The sequence below is a fragment of the Jaculus jaculus genome, chromosome 1, assembly GCF_020740685.1.
Source record: "Jaculus jaculus isolate mJacJac1 chromosome 1, mJacJac1.mat.Y.cur, whole genome shotgun sequence".
In the NCBI taxonomy this organism is placed as follows: domain Eukaryota; kingdom Metazoa; phylum Chordata; class Mammalia; order Rodentia; family Dipodidae; genus Jaculus; species Jaculus jaculus.
Genome location: NC_059102.1, coordinates 292,495,884 through 292,509,866, shown reverse-complemented (window position 1 = coordinate 292,509,866; position 13,983 = coordinate 292,495,884). Strand labels below are relative to the sequence as shown.

The 13,983-nt window shown below is 39.7% G+C and overlaps 1 protein-coding gene across 6 annotated transcripts in view; it reads left to right on the top strand.

The window, feature by feature from the left end:
- Swt1 (SWT1 RNA endoribonuclease homolog) overlaps positions 1 to 13,983 on the top strand; it is an 81,190-nt gene that overhangs the window by 36,293 nt on the left and 30,914 nt on the right. For 5 of the 6 annotated variants that reach the window (XM_045141739.1, XM_045141740.1, XM_045141743.1 and 2 more), the window contains 4 exons: positions 2,034 to 2,127; positions 6,997 to 7,142; positions 8,208 to 8,371; positions 12,936 to 13,074. In XM_045141739.1, the coding sequence (XP_044997674.1) occupies positions 2,034 to 2,127; positions 6,997 to 7,142; positions 8,208 to 8,371; positions 12,936 to 13,074 (543 nt within the window). The remainder of the gene's footprint in view (positions 1 to 2,033; positions 2,128 to 6,996; positions 7,143 to 8,207; positions 8,372 to 12,935; positions 13,075 to 13,983) is intronic. The other variant, XM_045141742.1, reaches the window with a different exon arrangement.

The following is a 13,983-nucleotide window of genomic DNA, read 5'->3' as shown; positions in this document are numbered from 1 at the left end:
TGTACTTTCTTTTAGCTCCTTTTAATTTTAGAAAGATTTTTTACAATATCTTTTAGGAACATTTACATTGTTAATTTTAGGAGTACAATGAAGGCTGGAGAGATGGCTTAGTGATTAAGGCACTTGCCTGCAAAGCCTACAACCCGAGTTTGATTTCCCAGTACCCACATAAAGCCAGAGGCACAAAGTGGAATTTACTTATTTTTGTTATGTGAACAGAAGTTGCAGTTTACCATTTAAACTGAAAATTAAGTAGTAAATATTTATTTTTTACTTTTTGGTTTTTTGGAATTCCAGGCTAACCTGGAATTCACTCTGTAGTCTCAGGGTGGCCTCGAACTCCCAGTGATCCTCCTACCTGTGCCTCCCGAGTGCTGGGATTAAATGCATGTGCCACCACGCTCGGCTTTAAGTAGTAAATATATAGTACTTTTTAGGTACTTGCTATTACAACATACTGAGCCAAGTGCTTTATATTCCTCCTCCTTTAGTCCTGTAGTTAAGTACTTGCTCAAGGATAGAGAAATTCGTAGTACGTAGGAAAATAAGGCTTCAAAACTAAACCAGGCTGCTTCAAGAGACTCCCAGGAATCTCACCCAGAAATAAATAGGGATATTGTATTGCAATGAGCACTTTAGGGAGTTCAGAGGTGTAATGAGGCACATTATTTTAGGTCCTGTTTCTGACGTTGCATTATTTTGACAAAAACTGAATTTTCACTATGTTTTATAGCCTGAAGGATGCCAAAAAATACCTTCTCGATAACTGATTAACATTTGTTAGAAATTATTTTTGTCTTTTCTTCTCTCCCTTTTCCCCTCAACCTTCCCTATTTTTTTGTTTGTTTTGTTTTTACTTTTTTTGAGGTAGGATCTCACTCTAGCCTAGGCTAAGCTGGAATTCACTCTGTAGCTCCAGACTGGCCTAAACCCATAGAGGTTCTTCTCCCTCAGCCTCTGAGTGCTGGGACTAAAGGAATAGGCCACACTTACCTCCTCAGGTGTGTGTTAAAGACTCATGCAAAGCCTGTTGCTTTGGGTTTAATCCCCCAGCCACCTGTATAAAGCTGACCATGTATTAGTTTGTGGCAGGAAACCCTGGCATACCCATACACACACATCACACACATGCAGATTTTAAAAAGAAGTGGAAAACAATAGAAGAGACACAACATTGATCTCAGATCTGCACATATATGCATATGCATACATAATAGCAAACATATTTTTGCCTACATGCATGCATGTGCACATATACATGTACAAAAAAATAAAAAATAAGCAGCAATTACAGTGATTTTCTACATTTCTGATACTCTGACACAAATCTTGCCTTCTTCCTTATCAGTACCCCTCAGCACAATAGTGAATGTATTACAACTGATGAACCTCCATTGACACATCATTATCAACCATAGTTGGTAGTTTACATTAGAGCTCATTCTTGCTGGTGCACATTGTATGGATGTGCGAAATACACAGTGACAGGTAGCCATTCTGCCAGTTTCATATGGAGAAACTTTATAGTCTCCCAATTTTTTGACATTTTAGATTTACGATACAGCTTAGATTATTCAAGTGATATCCTGATTTCTTTCTCTTTTTGTGTTTTTTTTTTCTTCCTTCCTTTTTCTTTTTTTCTTTTCTTTCTGTTTTGAAACTGGGTCTCACTGTCTCCTAGGATGGCTTTACTTATGACAGTCCCTGTGTCCGAGAGTCCTGAATACTGGAATTCAGGTGTCAGGCACCGTGCCCAGAAGATAAATTGATTTCTTTTTTTTTTTTTTCCTTAAAAATGAATTAACTATGTTACTTGGGAGAATATGAGTGTTCCAGGGCTTCTTGCCGCTGAAACAAATTCCAGATGCATGGACCACTTTGTACATCTGGCTTTACATGGGTACTGGGGTATTGAACCCAGAATATCAGGCTTTATAAGAAGTTCCTTTAACTGCTGAGCCATCTCTCTCCAGCCCCAAGGATACCTAGATTTTTAATGTGTTTATTGACAGTTGCCTCTGCTACTTTTGCAGATGGATTCAGTGATGAGAACAATGATGATCGAGTATTAAAATGCTGCCTTCAGTACCAGGAATTATTTCCATGTTCTCTTGTTATTCTGTGCACGTGAGTTTCATAGTCATTATACCCCTTTTCAGAAACTAAAATAATAGCTATGCCAAAGAATTTTTAGAAAGCATATTGTATCCATCAATCCAAGAATCAAACACATTATATTTTAAGTCCTCCCTAAGTATACTCAGTTATATTTAATATTCTTACCATGTGTGACTCTTGAGAAACAAGATTATATATGGGTGAATTCTTACTTCAATTTTATTTGAATAGTATCCAGAAAACTTGAAGAAGGAAGGGAAAAGTCAGTATCAAGACTTGACAGAAAGCCGGGCGTGGTGGTGTATGCCTTTAATCCCAGCACTCAGGAGGCAGAGGTAGGAGGATTGCCATGAGTTCAAGGCCACCCTGAGACTACATAGTAAATTTCAAGTCAGCCTGGGCTAGAGTGAGACCGGACCTTGAGAAAACAAAACAAAACTTGCTTTCTTCATTAGGCTGGAGAGATGGCTTAGTGGCTAAGGCACTTGCCTGTGAAGCCTAAGGACCCAGGTTTGATTCCCCAGTACCCACATAAGCTAGACGCACAAGGTAGAGCATGTGTCTGAAGTTCGTTTGCAGTGGCTAAAGGCCCTGGCACACCCAATATCTCCCTCTCTCAAAATAAATAAATAAATAAAATATTTTAAATAAAACTTGCTTCATAATCCTACTGTAAATGTTTAATCAGACAGATAATGTAATGGAATTTAAATTGTGTCTAGCACACAGTCAAATATTAATAAGGGTATTCCTTCTCATTCCTTCATGTGTTTTGCCACTAGTATATATTTACAGCTTACTTTTAAGATAAAACTAATGTGTTGCTAAGCAAAATTATATTTATCTTAATTATAAACAATAAACCATGGTAATCCCCTCTCCACTTTCCCCTCACAACTCCACTCTCTATCATATCCCCTTCCCTCTCTCAACTTTGTTTCTCTCTTTTGTTTTGATGTCATCATCTTTTCCTCCTATTATGATGGTCTTGTGGATATCCAGGACATTTTGTGTCTGGAAGAGGGCATTGTAAGGAGTCCTAGCCTTCTTTTGGCTCTTACATTCTTTCTGCCACCTCTTTTGCAATGGACCCTATGCTTTGGAAGGTATGAGAGAGATGTTTCAGTGCTGAGCACTCCTGTCATTTCTTCTCAGCATATGGTGCCTCCTGAGTCATCCCATAGTCGCCACCATGTGAAAAGAGAAGCTTCTGTAACCCAAAGTGAGAGTAGCATTAATATATGGGTATGAACATTAAGAGAAGTGTTTACCAGGCAGTTTGATGAGCACAATATATGCATTTAGCCAGACATCAACAGGTGTTACACCCCTAGGGCCTGTCACTTTCCCTGTTGTAAGTTTTCAGTATCAAGCATGTATTTCCCCCTGTGGATGGGGTCTGTAGTCCAGTTAGAGAGCTGTTGGTTTCCCCCATAACAGACAGGCCACTATTGCACTCGTTGGGTCACTTGGCCTGACCAAACTTAAGGCTTGCATTGTCCACTGTTGTTTATGTCCACTTATGACTTCTATCTTTTCCATGGAGCTACATACAGTGTAGGTTTTTCCAGTTTCCAGTATTCTTTATAATTTACCTTATGTTCTCTTTTTGACCTATAGGTTATTTAGATTTTTCTGGCTTCAATATAAATATTTGCAAAATTTCCAGATAATATTTTTGTTACTGAATTAAAAATATATATGATTCTTACTCTTTTGCATTTAAAAAAATTTTTTTTGTTTATTTTATTTATTTGATAGTGACAGAGAGAGAGAAAGAGGCAGATAGGGAGAAAAGAGAGAGAATGGGCGTGCCAGGGCCTCTAGCCACTGCAAATGAACTCCAGACGCTTGCGCCCTCTTGTGCATCTGGCTAACGTGGGACCTGGGGAATCGAGCCTCGAACCGGGATCCTTAGGCTTCACAGGCAAGCGCTTAACCGCTAAGCCATCTCTCCAGCCCTCTTTTGCATTTTTTTGATTTGTTTTTTGGCCAAGATTTTGATATATCTTTTTTTTTTTTTTCCAAGGTAGGGTCTCATACTAGTCCAGGCTGACCTGGAATTTACTCTGTCATCTCAGGGTGGCGTTGAACTCACAGTGATCCTCCTACCTCTGCCTCCTGAGTGCTGGGATTAAAGGTGTGCGCCACCACGCCTGGCTTGATATATCTTAATGAGTGATTTATGTGCACTTGAACAGATTGTGTTTTCTATCAGGATCTGGTGGTACATACTTATAATCCCAGAACTTTGGGAGGCTAAGGATCATGAGTTTGAGGCCAGCCTGGGCTACAAAGAGTTGAAGACCAGCCATCATTACATAGGGAACCACTCTCTCGGAAAGTTTGAAAAACAAACTTCTGTTAAGTTTCTGGTCTACACTTTGTTATTCTTGTTTATGAATCCCTCTTCTATGCATGATGTCACCCTTGGTTTAAGATCTACCTGACCTGGATTGCGGAGCTTATGGGAGGTAAGGAGAAGGGTAGAATAGGCCACAGCCGCACCTGGCAGAGGTTGAGGCAGTGGAGTAGAGGAGGCAGGAAGATGGGCTTCTGGACTGTAGAGGCCAGGGACCCAGTCACTACCACAACTACAACTATTTGGGGGCAGCGAGGAGGGTGCCATAGTTCAAACAAGGGACTCTAGTATTCCCAAAGTCTTTTCTTGGTACACAGTAGGAGTCTAGGAGTTTAGGTAAGATAAGAAAAGCTCAAACACATAGCCCAGAGGGCTGCCTGATCCAGGCCTTCCCTCCTACCCCCTCGCACCATCATTGCTGCAGAAGCAGCAACACAGAGCAGTGGAGAGGCACCAGGAGCTGCTCCCAGTGTAAACCCCCTGAACCTCACAGTGCAGAGGGTACAGATAGCTAGCTAACAGTGAAGGATTACCCAGTGTGGCCTTGCCATGGCAAAAACCCAAGTAGGGTGTCATCCCTGCTGCAAGTCACCATCTGCACCAGGCCCTAGTGTTGAGCTACAGCAAACTGCTTGCTCCATCTCCTGTGATGACTAGAGCTGCCTGTTCTTTGGCCAGACCTTGACTCACAGCCAGGTAGTCCAGTGTCCAAGGTTCAAAAGGAGAGATCCTGGTTTTCCAAAATGACACCCTTTGGAACAAAGTCTCTTGCACCAGGTGGCTGGAGAGCTTTATACCCTTCTTTGCTTTCTGAGACACTGGTGGCAGTTCTGCACATAGTGTAACTTTTTGCAGTCATTTATTCCCAGTGACAATGTAGAGTGACCATTAGATGAGAAGCTTGTGTTGGGCACTTTAGATTTGCCTTTTGTCTCAATTTTTAGAGAATTAAGTTAGTAGATAAAAAGGGAAACTAACAACAAAGAAACAGTACATATTCTGTTCTTGTGGGTACTCTCTAAGTTCAACAGAGCAATATTGGTAGTGTTCTTTAGGTCTTCTGAACCCTTCCTGCTTCTCTACTTCCAGGATCACCGAGAGAAGTGTATTGCAATCCCTAACCGTCAATGTGGGTTTTCTTATTTCTGCTCCTACTTTCTTGTGTTTTGCTTCACTCATGAGTCACTAAAGCTGTAGCCTTCTATTATAAGTCATTGATGACTGGGGGAGAGGGGTAGAAATGTAATGAGGTGTGTATATTTTTGGATTGTGTAGAATTGTCTTAGCTAAGTGACCCTTCTATCTTATACAATATCCTTATTCTTGATAATATTTCTGGATCTGAAGTTTCCTTTGTTCAGCATTAATGTAACACCTCTCCACCTCCATTGAGGATTGAACTAGGCAAATACTCTACCACTGGGCATAGCCCAGCCCCCCTTTTACTTTCTGTTTTTTTTTTTTTTTTTTTTTTTTTTAGACAAGATCTTACAGCCCAGATTGGCTTCTAACTCACTGTTTTGATTGTTTTGTCCCTTGGCAGTTTATAGAACTACATGCAGAGTGTTGGGTTTTGTTACTGTGTAGCTTGTCTCTTTAGTCTCTCCCAGAGCTTCCTGGCTGTTCCGGTCAGCTGTGTACGTGGTTCTCTTACGTCTTACATCCTCTGTGTATGTGGTTCTCTGTTGTCCTACGTTCTCAGGCACAAAGAAACTGGCAGCACTGTCTGGTGCAGTTTTTGTGTATCCAGTGTAGCTTCCTCTCAAGCTTCTCTCTACATGCTATTGCTCCCTAGTTCCTTCAGATAGTTATTTTTTTCCCAGTTCTCATATGTAGAAAAATTAGTCTGACCAAACTACTTGGCTGTTTAAAAGCTAGAAGCCTGCTGTGTTTTGGAATAACACTTTAGCAAACAGATCTGATAATATCATTTCCCCTGATGAAGCCCTTGGTGTCATTTCATTTACTAACTATGCTTGCCTTCCTCTGTATTCTCATAAATTGGTATTAATCATACTGGTTTCTTTCAGCAAACAGCACATTTGCATTATTTGTCTTAAAGCTCATTCTGAGTAATGTTGTAATTGTCATATTATGGTTTTCTATGTTTAGTTCTCGTTAGATGATTATATTCCTATGCTCAAATCCAGTTCCTACTTGCGGGTATAATTGGACAAGTTCCTTATCCTCTGTACATCTGTACTTTTTTTTTCTATGAAATACAGATAAAATAAGTACAATTTTACCTAAAGTTTAAATAGATTAATGTATGTCAAACTCTTAGACAGTTATGCCTGGCACTTGGGAAACAATAAATAATAATTATTATTACCAAGAGCTCAGTTGATAATTACTTCATATAAATTCTTTTATATTAAGGGTTTTAATGATCAACCCATCTTAAAATATACATGGAAAGTCATTATTAGCCTTTGACTAGACTATATATGTTATATATATGTACTACTGTATAGTTTTTCTTATAATAAGTTTGTTTTTTCTAACCCTTTCTTCAGTGATGATAGAAATTTACGAAGTAAAGGTCTAATAAGTGGTGTGAAATCACTCAGTAAAGAAGAATTGAGTGCAGAGTTATTAAATATATCTCTGAACACAGTGATGTGTCATCAGCCTTGTATTTCTAACCAACCATTGAAAACAGGTAACATTTTTTAGGATAATTAAATTCTAGAATAATTTTAGAAATAAATCTTATGTTATAAGATTATTCATAATAATTAGAATTAATAATAAATTTTTATCTTGTACATTGAAACAGTATTAAGTTGAAATACTTGTTCACATGTATTAAATGAAAATTATAACAATTTTTATTGTATTTGCAAGGAGAGAGAGAGGGAGAGATGGGGATAGGGGTGGGCAGAAAATGAATGGGTGCACCAGGGCCTCTAGCCACTGCAAATGAACTCCAGTTACATGTGCCACTTTGTGCATTTGGCTTTACATGGGTAATGGGGAGTCAAACCTGGGTTGCTAGGCTTTACAGGCAAGCACCTTAACCACTAAGCAATCTCTCCATCCTGAAAATAATAATAATTTAAAAGCAAACATTACTAATATTATTGCTGTCTATATACTTATTATTACTCTTTGGTGTTTTCAAGATAGGGTTTCACTTTAGCTCATGCTGACCTGGAACTCATAGTAGCCTCAGGCTGGCCTTGAACTGAAAATCTGTATAGCTGAGAATCACCTTAAACTTTGGATTCTCCTGCCCCACCTCTCAAATGCTAGGGTTATGGCTTTGTGCTACCATACCCAGTTTCATGTATTTGTACTGAGGACTCTGTGCGTGCTAGATAGGCATTCTCCTGCATCCCCAGCCTAATCAGTGAGAATTTTTGTATCATGCTTTTATAATTATATAAATAATCACATATACATACATGCTGCTTATTTCCATTTTGATAAATTGCTTAACTTTTGTCATGATATTGAAATGAATATTTAGGAAGGATAATGAGATTTCAATTTATGATTTTGTTGGAGTAGCATGCTTTCAGTGTTTCCTTTATAGTACTATCATTTTAAATCTTTAGTTTGTATTCATAGCTATAATCCACAAATGTTAATGAAATGATAGCTAAAAGAATAAAACTGTTGAAAAGGGTATGGCAGTAATGTAGATAAACCAGAAACTTAGGATCTTTCAAAACTATTTATTGCTAAACCCTATCTAAATAGTGCCAGTAACTTTGTTTTAAAGCAGCATTGCCTGTAGCAGTGAGCCCTGAGGAAGAGTCTACAAGCCCTGCACTGTCTGTTCAGCTGGAGCACATCCTGTGTGAGCTTGAAAAATGTTTTGGAGCAGCTTTAACTTCCATATTAGAGACGGAGATGAAAATTGCATTTGGAGACCTTTGGACAGAGGTGCTTGGTTTATAGTTTAAAATTTACTTCTATTAGTGAAGATTTGTTGTATTAAAAATATTTGGGGGCTGGAGAGATGGCGTAATGGTTAAGGCATTTGCCTACAAAGCCAAAGGACCCCGGTTCAATTCCCCAGGACCCACATAAATCAGATGCACAAGGTGGCACATGTGTCTGGAGTTTGTTTGCAGTGGCTGGAGGCCCTGGTGTGCCCATTCTCTCAGTCTCTCTCAATAAATAAATAAATAAATAAAATATATTTAAAAAAAAATATTTGGGCTGGGTGTGGTGGCACATGCCTTTAATCCCAGCACTTGGGAGGCAGAGGTAGGAGGATCGCCGTGAGTTCGAGGCCACCCTGAGACTACATAGTTAATTCCAGGTCAGCCTGGGCCAGAGTGAGAACCTACCTTGAAAAATTAAAAAAAAAAAAAAAAAAAAAAATTTGGGCTGGGTGTAATCCCTTTACTCAGGAGGCAGAGGTAGGAGAATTTCTGTGAGTTTAAAGCCATTCTGGGTCTACATGGCTACAGAGTGAGTACCAGATCAGCCTGGGCTAGGATGAGACCTTACCTTGAAAAAAACAAAACTGAACAAGAAAAGGTATTTGGGGGCTAGAGAGATGACTCAGTAGTTAAAGGCACTTGCTTGTAAAGCCTAATGGCTTTGGTTTGATTCCCTAGTACCCAAATAAAACCATGCACAAAGTGGCATATGTGTCTGGAGTTTATTTGCAGTGGTAAGAGGCCCTGGCATGCCATTGACTCTTGAAGGAAGGGAGGGAAAGAAAGGAAGAGATAATTGTAAAAAGTAAGTTTCACTATAATCCATAACATATTAATTTTTTCAGGTCTTTCAAGAACTTTTTTCTTTTTTGAGGTAAGGTCTTACTCTAGCCTAAGCTGACCTGGAACTCATACTGTAGTCCCAGACTGGCCACACACTCACAGAAATTCTCCTACCTCTGCCTTCTGAGGGCTGGGATTAGAGGTCTGTGCTACCACACCTGGCATCTAATTTTATATATGTTGTTCGTTCATTTGTATACACACACACACACACACACACACACACACACACAAACTTATTTGAGGGAGAGAGAACGAGGCAGATAGAGAAAGAAAATGGGTGCTCCAGGGCCTTCAGACATTGCAGATGAGATCTAGGCACATGTGTCACCTTGTTCATCTAGCTTACGTGGGTAAAGAGTAAGACTCAGTCATTTTTAGAAAAATATTTTTATTTATTTGAGAGAGAGAATGGTTACACTAGGGCCTCTTACCACTGCAGACAAACTCTAGACACATCTGCCACTTTGTGCATCTGGCTTTACATGAGTACTGGATAATTGAACCTGGTCTGTCAGACTATAAGAAAACGCTTTTAACCACTGCTGAGTTATCTCACCAGCCCTAATCAGTCTCAGTCTTTTTTTTTTTTTTTTTTTTTTGAGGTAGGGTCTCTCTCTAGCCCAAGTTGACCTGGCAATCATTCTGTAGTCCTAGGCTGGCCTTGAATCTATGGAAATTCCCCTAATCCCTGTCTCCTGAGTGCTAGGATTAAAGGCATGTTCCACCATGCACAGCCTCAGTCATTTTTTATTGACAATTGTTTATGGTACATTTTATGTATTTGATGCACTGGCTCTATTAGCTACCTTTCTGAAGGCTGTGACAAAATTCCAGCCTAAAGTAATTTAAAGAGGAAGATTTTCTTTTGGCTCACCGTTCAAGAATATAGCTACATCATGGCAAAGAAGGCTTGGTGGCAGGAGCATGAGCAGCTGGTTACATTCAACCCATAGTCATGAAGCAAAGAGATGAATGCTGCTGCTCTGCCAGCTTTCTCCTTTTCATTTTATGCAGTCCAGGACCCCAGTCCATGAAATGGCACCATGTATCCATAGTCAAGGTAGGTCTTCCTACCTCAATTTATCTAATCTAGAAAATCCCTCACAGACATGCCCAGAGATTTCGTTCCATGGTAATTCTAAATCCTGTCAAGTTGACAACATAGGCCTTCTTGAGCTTTAATTGAGAGCTTGTTTGGAGGTTCTAGCAGGGGAGTGCAGCTACTCATATACCCTTGACCGAAGACCGGACCTCCTCTATTCGGGGAAGGTCGTCCTCTTCGACCGAGCGCGCAGCTTCGGGAGGGACGCACATGGAGCGGTGAGGGAGGAAGGGGACACCCGCCTAGCCAGCCAGATCAGCCGAATCAACCCTGGCGATCAATGGGGTGACAGATGTCGCAGCCAGATTGCCCTCACATCCTTGAGCTTTAATTGAATTCATTAAAAACCTTGCTCATTGGGCTTGAGGGATTGCTTAGTGGTTAGGGCATTTGCCTGCAAAGCCAAAGGACCCAGGTTCGATTCCCCAGGACCCATGTTAGCCAGATGCACAAGAGGGCACATGTGTTTGGAGTTCGTTTGCAGTGGCTAGAGGCCGTGGGGTGTCCATTCTCTCTCTCTCTTTCTCTCCCTCTTTCTCTATTAAATAAATAAAAATTAAAAAAAAACAAAAACTTTGCTCATGGAGGCTGTAGAGATGACTCAGCAGTTAAAGTGCAAAAGCTGCAAAAACTGCAAAGCCAAAGGACCCTGGTTCAATTACCCAGTACCCACGTAAGCTAGATGCACAGGATGGCACATGCATCTGGAGTTCCTTTGCAGTAGCTAGAGGCCCTGGCATACCCATCCTCTCTCTCCCTCTCAAGTAAACAAATAAAATATTTTTAAAAAGTACTTCCTCATTTAATGTGACTTGAGTAAAAATGCCTTGACAGAATATCTGTATAATTGGCTTATGCCATGTCAATATGAGAATCATTGTATAGATTGATACTATTATAAAAGATACATATGTATGCATATATGTATTTGTGTGTGTGTGTGTATATTTTATATACATATATATATATATATATATATTTTTTTTTTTTTAGTTTTTCGAGATAGGGTCTCACTCCATCCCAGGCTGGCCTAGAATTCACTATGTAGTCTCAGGGTGGCCTTGAACTCATGGTGATCCTCCTACCTCTGCCTCCTGAGTTCTGGGATTAAAAGCATGCACTACCACATCTGGCTACAGCAGTATTTTGAATTTTCTTAAAGACTTTATGCAATTCAATAAAATACTACTTTTAGCAGTATTGGTCTTAAAATCGCAGTTTATTGTTTGATACTGACATTTATAGCTAGGAGAAACATCATACCTCATCAGGTGTAGCTTGTGTCTTTAATCTAGCTATTTAGTGAAATTCTAGTGTTTTCTAGTATGATATGTTTGCTACTTGATTATATTTTCAAGTCTTAAACCAAAAACAATGAAGAATGATCAAAAAGTATAAGGAAAACTGGGAAAACGGCTTAGTGATTAAGGCGCTTGCCTGCAAAGCCAAAGGACCTACATTCAATTCCCCAGGACCCACTTAAGCCAGATGTACAGGGTGGCGTATGCATCTGGAATTTGTTTGCAGTGGCTGGAGGCACTGGTGCACCATTCTCTTACTCCATCTTCCTCTCTCTCTCTCAAATAAGTAAAATTAAAACTTTTTTAAAAAAAAGTATAAGGAGGAATGATATAAACTGGAAATTTCATAGTAAAAGGATGGTTTGTTTATTTATTTGAGAGGGGGGAAGAGTCAGATATATATAAAGAGAAAATTGGTATGCCAGAGCTTTTAGCCACTGCAAACAAACTCCAGATGCATTTGCCACCTGGTGCATCTGACTTACATAGGTCCTGGGGAATCAAACCTAGGTCCTTTGGCTTTGTAGACAAGCACCTCAACCACTAAACCATCTCTCCAGCCCAAAAGTATAAATTATTTAGAGAAAGAGGTATTGGCATCTTAATTAAATGATCAGTTGTCTTTATAATATGTCTTTGTTAGAATGTAGCAAGTGCTAGTTACATTAGATATCTTTTTTCTCTATGTAGATTTTGCCTCCAGTATTATTATGTAAATTGTTCTTTAGTATTGCTTCTCTGGTTAGGACTATGCTTTTTTGGGCTGGGAAGTTGGCTCATTGGCTAAAGAAGCTTGCTTGCAAAGCTTGTTGGCCTGGCTTCAGTGCCACATTACCCTCATAAAGCTATTCCAGAGGTTCATAGTAATATACACTATTACAGTCATTCTCTCTCCCCCTCACAAATAAATGAATGAATAAATAATTTTTTAAGAAAGAATTATGCTCTAGTTTTTAAGTATTTATTTACTTGAAAAAGAGAGAGAGAGAGAGAGAGAGAGAGAGAGAGAGAATGGGCATGCCAGGGCTTCTTGCTGCTGCAAGTGAACTCCAGATGCATGTACCACTTTGAATATCTGACTTTATGTGGGTGCTAGGGAATCAGCTCTGACCAAGGGCTTTGTACAAGTGTCTTTAACCACTGAGCCATCATCTCTCCAGCCTCATGAATTGTACTTTAATTATTTAATAAATAAACTATTAATAAAAGGAATTCAACTATTTTCATGTACATGTAAGAATTCCTGCATAGGTATGTATAAATAATGCAAATTAAATCAATAGATGATAAATTTCTTCTAATCCTTTTAGATGCTGTATGTGAAACCACCATGGACTGTAATAGGTTTATTGCAGTGCTTTAAAAAACATTGGTTGGCTGTATTTGGATTAGTTATGGAAAAGAAGTTGCTTTTAACTATTGACAGCTTATATGAAAATTTCTCTAAAGGTATGACTTTTTTTTTTTCTTTCACAGTGGTCTAGTGTCAAGTCAACTTTGGGTATGATGACAAACCAGCACGTAGGTAGAGGATAGAGGATCAGGAGTTCAAGGCCAGAATTGGCTACATATCACGTTTGAGGCCAACCTGACATACTTAAACCCTGTCACACACATCAAAAAATTGGGCTAGAGAGATGTCTCAGCAGTTAGGGGCAGCATTTGTTTGCAGGGCCTGATAGCCTGGGTTTGATTTCCCTAGTACCCACATAAAGCCAGATGCAGAAAGTGGTACATGGGGCTGGAGAGATGGCTTAACAATTAAGCACTTGCCTGTGAAGCCCAAGGACCCCAGATTGAGGCTTGACTCCCCAGGACCCACGTTAGCCAGATGCACAAGGGGCGCACACATCTGGAGTTCATTTGCAGTAGCTGGAGGCCCTGGTGCATCCATTCTGTAAATCTATCTCTATCTGCCTCTTTCTCTGTCACTCTCAAATAAATAAATAAATAATTTTAAAAATAAAGTGGTGCATGCATAGTCTATCTCAACTCAAGCTGATTTGTAACTCACTCTGTACCCAAGCTGGACTTGAACTCATGGAGATCCTTCTACCTTGGTGTCCTGAGAGCCAAGACTATGGGATGGTTTCCAAGAACTGCTGGCTTGGGATGGAGTGTTCCCTGGGATGTAAACAGCCTAGCTGGAAGAGCAGAATTGGAACCCCAGACTTCATCCCTGGTTCTAGATGTCAGACTTGGGAGCTACAGATTTGATGTTTGCCCATTTGTTTCATATCTTGCAGTGGATCATTAATTTCTTGCTATGCCCAGTGCTATCTTTTGCAGTGTAAATGTCTTGGCATTTCCAAAAAAATCCTGGGGTCTCCATTGCAGCCCACATGCCTTCATTAGACC